Source organism: Larus michahellis, chromosome 2 (assembly GCF_964199755.1).
Source record: "Larus michahellis chromosome 2, bLarMic1.1, whole genome shotgun sequence".
NCBI classification, from domain to species: domain Eukaryota; kingdom Metazoa; phylum Chordata; class Aves; order Charadriiformes; family Laridae; genus Larus; species Larus michahellis.
Genome location: NC_133897.1, coordinates 27,809,451 through 27,815,450, shown reverse-complemented (window position 1 = coordinate 27,815,450; position 6,000 = coordinate 27,809,451). Strand labels below are relative to the sequence as shown.

General features: G+C 46.9%; 1 protein-coding gene across 1 annotated transcript in view; it reads left to right on the top strand.

Moving 5' to 3' along the window:
• The first annotated feature begins 3,872 nt into the window (after positions 1–3,872).
• Positions 3,873–6,000, top strand: part of SGCE (sarcoglycan epsilon) — a 35,947-nt gene continuing 33,819 nt past the window's right edge. Inside the window, 2 exon segments of the mRNA XM_074574697.1 lie at positions 3,873–3,907; positions 3,909–4,042. Coding sequence (XP_074430798.1) covers positions 3,873–3,907; positions 3,909–4,042 — 169 coding nt within the window.

The window sequence follows — 6,000 nt, the reverse complement described above, 5'->3', positions numbered from 1 at the left end:
AGATAGTGTCCTGTAGCACTGCTGCATATAAAACACGTAGTTAAACACTGCATAAAAACTAGTAGCATACTGTAGTCACAAATTACCACATTAACGTGCCAAAAAGCTTCCAGTAAACATCAGAAAGACAGAAGTACAAAAGAAACAAGAATCCTTGGAATGTAACGAAAGGTGGTGTTATGAACTCCTCAGGACTTGCAAACCAGAACAAGAATTGTAGTTGTTCTTTTTATGTCTTACATAATAAATTGGTATGCTAATTGCTAAACTTGCTAAAAGCTATATACAGATATACAAATACTTTCCCCACAAGAGTGCCTAAAAAAAAAGTACAACACTTCCTTCTTTTGTTTAGGTGGGATGATCTTCAGAAACACTGAACACTTGGAAGCATTCAGTATCTATAAAGATCAAGCTGGAAGCACTTGTGCTGTAAAAGACGGAGAGGCAAATGGATTAGCTTATATTCCTTCTGCATGAAATTGACTACCAAATGTGCCTGAAGATCAAAATAAATCTTTGAACCATGCCTGCAGAATCCATTGGGAAACCGTAATTGTCACTATTGCATCCCCAAAAAATGAGGGTTTTATACTCTGGAATTGAAAAGTTTTAGCTAAAAACTATTTTAGTGTTAGAAGCCAGCTCTTCTACTCACCAATGCAAATGCACTATACATGGAATACAGAACAGTTTCTCTAAAAATGTCACATCACTGCATCCCTTTCCATTCATGTCTGATTTATCACTTCATTTTATGAATGTAAGGATAGCATTCTTAAGACGTGTACAGCATTACCCAGACTTTCCCAGGCAAGTCAGTCTGTCCTGCAGGGCTGGGTCACTGCTGTATGCTCTGGAATCCCAGCTTCAAGATACAACTAACAAAAAAGACATAGATACTCACCCACATGCTGCTATGAAGGAAGCAGTGGGACAAGGCAGGACCTCACAGCACTTCTTTACATATCAATGACATGTAACCATTTCTTCTCAGGCAGTGTAGCTCACAAATGTGTTTTAGATAAATGTAGCCTTCTTTCCATACAGAGGTGGCAGAGCACTGAACACTACTACACTGCTGCTACTATATTAAAAAAATTGATGTTGACAGCTTTATAGTGTCTATAGGAATAACATCTCAACATGATATTATTTGGAAAGCAAATGGTAATTAATAAGCTGATGACAGTACCGATGTTGACAAAAATCAGACACTTGCTAGCATAAAAATTATTGTTGGAAAGCTACCAGTATTTTCACTCGTTAGTCTAAACGTTACCATCACAGGATGAGCTAGCTATCTGAGATCATTATGGCACAGCTGCACCTGTATGGCTTTGTATGCTTCCCTAAAGGAATGAATCAAAAAATCACATATAACTTCAGAGTGGAAGAAGGCCTACTCAAAATTTAAAAATTCCATGAAACAGAATACTTCTAGATAGAGGTAAATGAAGAAGTGTGATTTCTGCTCTTAAATATCTACATAGTCAAATTAAAAATGTGAATATATTCTGAAAGAAAGTTGCAGTGGAAAAAGAGTAAGAAATCCTTTATCTGGGATAATGAGATGGCTGACTAAAACACCAGAGTATTTTGCACCTTAATGTCAGGCAGAACTTCTATACTGAAGAGCCTCTTACTATGTAAGTTCCCCTTCATGAGACAGATTAATGGAAATTTAGGGCTGTAATAAGACTAAAGCCAGATAGGGTAAAGTCTTCTAGAGTTGTCTTTTTTTTCCCCTGATTATAAAGAGTTCAATAGAGTCAGTACAATTTGAGTAAGCTAGATTATGTCTTCCTTCCAAACCTCAAAAGCATACAATTATTATTACTTTTTGCAAATACATTTGGCTCTAAAGAGTGGAAATGCTTATGAAATTTCATGAGGAATCAAAATTCTATGTGCAGAACAAAGAAAGGAAGGTCATTTCCACGGATAATGGAAGACGTACTGCAAATATCAAACATGACACTGTCTTCCACCAGAAGGAGAAAATAAAAGTAAAAACAGATCGATTTGTTGAGCTGGGGCTTTAGTTGTGAAAGGCAAAAAAAATTCTTCCACTGCATTTTATGCAATTCCAAGCAAATATTTCACAGAAACTCTCCACCCAAGTCTTGTCTGTATTTAAATGTACTTCTATACCTCTGTATAGCAAAACATTTACAAAGTATTTGTCAAAAAACCCACCCTCCCATGCATAACTGCCCTAAAATACTGCAAGTTTAAATAATGAGCTAATCAGACCTACCATATAATACATAAAAGCAGGCACGGCTCTAGATGTGGTTCTATACGTAGTTCTGTTACAGGGATTACTCTTATATATACCATATAGAAGGCTCACAGAGTGTACCTCCCTAGAAGAAAATGCTGTATTTACATAGCGCTGTGGCTTAAGTTATTATATATGACATATACATACACCTACCCACAAAATATATCACCATTGCCAAGAACTGTATTTGACAACATTTTTCCTTCCTACGCAGGGGGATTTGCTTCCACAGCAGAGAAAATACTGTAAAATCCGTAAGTAGTCCAGCAAGCATAATGAAGCCAGTGTGAAGTGAGGCAACACGGAATAATCAGACCCGACTAAGGAAATTGGGTACAACCTTTAATGGAGGCCACAAAGCTGCAAAGACAGCCATGCAAGAGGAGCAACACGTCTCTACACAGAGGGCAGACCAGGGCTTGGACCCCAGACCATCCCCTCCAGGCAACCCACTCGCAGCTTCACCATTGCAGGTGCAGCTGCTGAACATTTGAAAAATACCACCACTTTGGATTTACGTGTAGAATGGGGAGATAAACTGAAAAGGGGGTAAGATGTTCAGAAAATGATGCTGCAAGGACTTCAGCTGCGACGCCCTCCGAGGGCACACACCACCTGTGTGCACCGGGCAAGCTTGAGGTGTCCTGCCTAAAGGGAGGGAGCAGGGCTGTAAGAAGCAAGCAGTAAGGTGCCACAACCGCCGCCTTCCCTTCCCCATCCGGTCAGTCAACGTCACGGAATCACAGAATTTCAGAGTTGGAAGGGACCTCTAGAGATCATCTAGTCCAACTCCCCTGCTAAAGCAGGACTGCCCAGAGCACATCACTCAGGACTGCATCCAGGCGGGTCTTGAAATTCATCTCCAGAGAAGGGGACTCCACAACCTTCCTGGGCAGCCTGTTCCAGTGCTCTGTCACCCTCACCGTAAAAAGTTTTTTCTCATATTTGATCAGAACTTCCTATGTTCCAGCTTGTGCCCATTACCCTTCGTCCTGTTACTGGGAACCACTGAAGAGAGTCCGGCTCCATCCTCCTTAAACCCACCCTTTAGATACTTGTAAACATTAATAAGGTCTCCTCTCAGCGTTCTCCAGGCTAAAGAGTCCCAGCTCTCTCAGCCTTTCCTCATTAAGAGATGCTCCAATCTCTCAATCATCTTTGTTGCCCTACACTGGACTCTCTCCAGTAGTTCCCTGTCTCTCTTGAACTGGGGATCCCAGAGCTCCCCAGTCACCTCACTTCACGGCGACTTTGTTCCCGCCACATCTGCCTCAGGGGAGCGCAGCCGGGCCCCGCCGCAGCCGGCGCCTGCCTCTCCACTGAGGCAACGCCGAGCCCCGGTAGGGCAGGGCAGGGCGGACACCCGGCTCGGCCAGGGACCCACAAGCCGTGTTCAGGGGAAACGAAGCCTCTGCACTCCGCTCCCCAAGAATCCCGCACCAGGCAGCTCGGCCTCTCCAACCACCCCCCCCCCCCCCAACATGGCTGCCGCAGCCGGGGTGCGGCGAGTGGCTCCTCCCGGCATGCCCCGCGGGGCAGCCGCGCTGCCTGGAGACCGCCGCCGGGGCGGGGCGGGGAGGGGAGGATGCTGCGGCCGCCGCGGGGCGAGGCGGCGGCGGCTGGGCAGGGCGGGGAGGATGCGGCGGCGGTGGTGGAGGAGGCAGCAGCCGGCGGAGGAGCGGGCAGCGATGCGGTGCTGCGCGGCGGGGCCCTGGCCGCACGGCGGGGGAGCCCTCACCACCCTCCTGCTGACAGGTCGGTCACGGCGGCGTTTCACTGCGGCAAGCGAGCGCGGGCCTCGCCTGTCGCCGCGGTGCCCCCCTCTCCCGCGGGATGCGTGTCCCCTCCCCGCGCCGCCCCTCGTTGTGCCCTCCTTCTACGCGGCCCCCCTCTGTGCGGGGTCCGAGCTGCCCCGGCATCCCCCCCTGCTTCCCGGCGCGGCGGAGGACACTCCGATGGCGGTCCGTCCGCCCTTTGCCTCGCCCCCTGCGGAGAGGACCGCCGCAGCCCGTCCCCCCCCGGTGCGGCGACTCGGGGGGAGTGCCCCGGGTCTGGCCGGGACCCGAGATGAGGGAGCCCGGCCGTGGCGCGGCCGGGGCGGGGGACGAGGCCTTGCTGTGTGGGAGAGAGTTTGCCGGCAGGGCTGGGGAGGTGAGGCCTGGTTGAGAGCCGCTGGATGGTGGGGGCGGCTCCGCTCCCGGGGACAGGGCCGGGCGGCAGCGCCTGCTGCTCCCCTCCCCTCCCTCGACCTGACAGGGCTGGTGCTTGTCCCTGAGGGGCCGGGCAGTTTTGAGTACAGGGGTGTCTTTCGTTCCCCGCCCCCCCCCCCAATTATTTCTAGTTTGACCACTTAATCCAACTGTGTCAGAATTAAGACTGCAGAAAAAGTGTTAATCCTGTTCCCTAATACATGTAAACAATAGCTGTCACGCAGTTGGCAGGTTTCACACCCGCAAGGTTCTTCATGGCGAAATACTTCAAATGGGTAACACTTTAAAAGCAGCCCAGCCACAGGATTGCCGTTGTGAGGCCGTTGCTGCGCCAAGAGCAAGTTAACAGCAAGAAATCTATTTCTTTAGGTTGTTTTGTGGTCTGAGAGGTCGGTGGTGTGTCACCTGAAAGCTGACAGTCTGCTCAATGTCTTCTTGACTAATACCTAGTTACACTTCTTAAAGTATATGGCCATACTTGTCATGGGATACCGACAGCAGAAGCGACATGAGGCATTGGATGTTTTAAAGATCCAGTTAGCACGTAAGCGTTAAGTTGTTCAGCGTGAGGATAAAACTTTGCATTTGTTAGATGCAAGATACTGCTTTCTCCATATGTGGAAATTCTTCGTGCCTCTTCTGCCTCTGCCTCCCGTGACCAGCTGCAGGATAGCAACGAACAAAGAACTAGGACAGTCTTTGGTTAAGCTTTCAGTATCAACTAAGATATTAAGTTTAAAAAAGTTCAACTGAAATGAGCTTCTAGAAGTTGAGTTGTGAGTTTAATCCACAAGTCTTTTCCACTCTTCATGGTAAGGGAAGAGGTCTTAAGGTTTTTTAGTCTTAACTTTTCCACTTCAAATTTGACTTTTTTAAGCTTGGTTCAGTTGGATTTCATTAGTTAAAACAGCAGAATACATGGTTTGAGACCAATGTAAAAAAGGAAGCATAAACTTGAGTTCGGTTAAGTTCTTTTAAGAGATATCTATATAAAATTTCTTCTTCATCAAGGTGGAGTTTCGTAGTATGTTCCTGGTCTGAATTCAGGTACAATTCAAGACAGCTTGTAGAAGTTGAATGATGCAAACTGTCCCAGGAGCTCACCTGAGCTCCCCCCTTCCCTCTTAAGCAAAAAAAAAACCCAAACCACCCCAAAACAAACCTTATTGTTTTCATGGTGGCGTCTTCCTGCTTTCCCAGAGCTTGACATCTCAACTATGACCATGTGAAAGAACTTCCAACCTTGTCTGCTGGCTCTGAGATGAGCCACAGCCTTGCATGAAAGTCCTTTCTTTTGAATCCTGTTCTCAAGTAGACTACAGTACTGAAGCATTACTTAACCAGGCAAGAGACATCTTACAGACAAAATGGAAAAAGAGAAGTAGCACAAGATTTGTAAATAAATTTCTTTGAGTTCTTCTCTACTATTAGAGATTAGTTTTTCCCATTTCTGTTGTTGAACTTGACCTACAGGAGAAACTTGACTTACGCTTTTTGCACTTT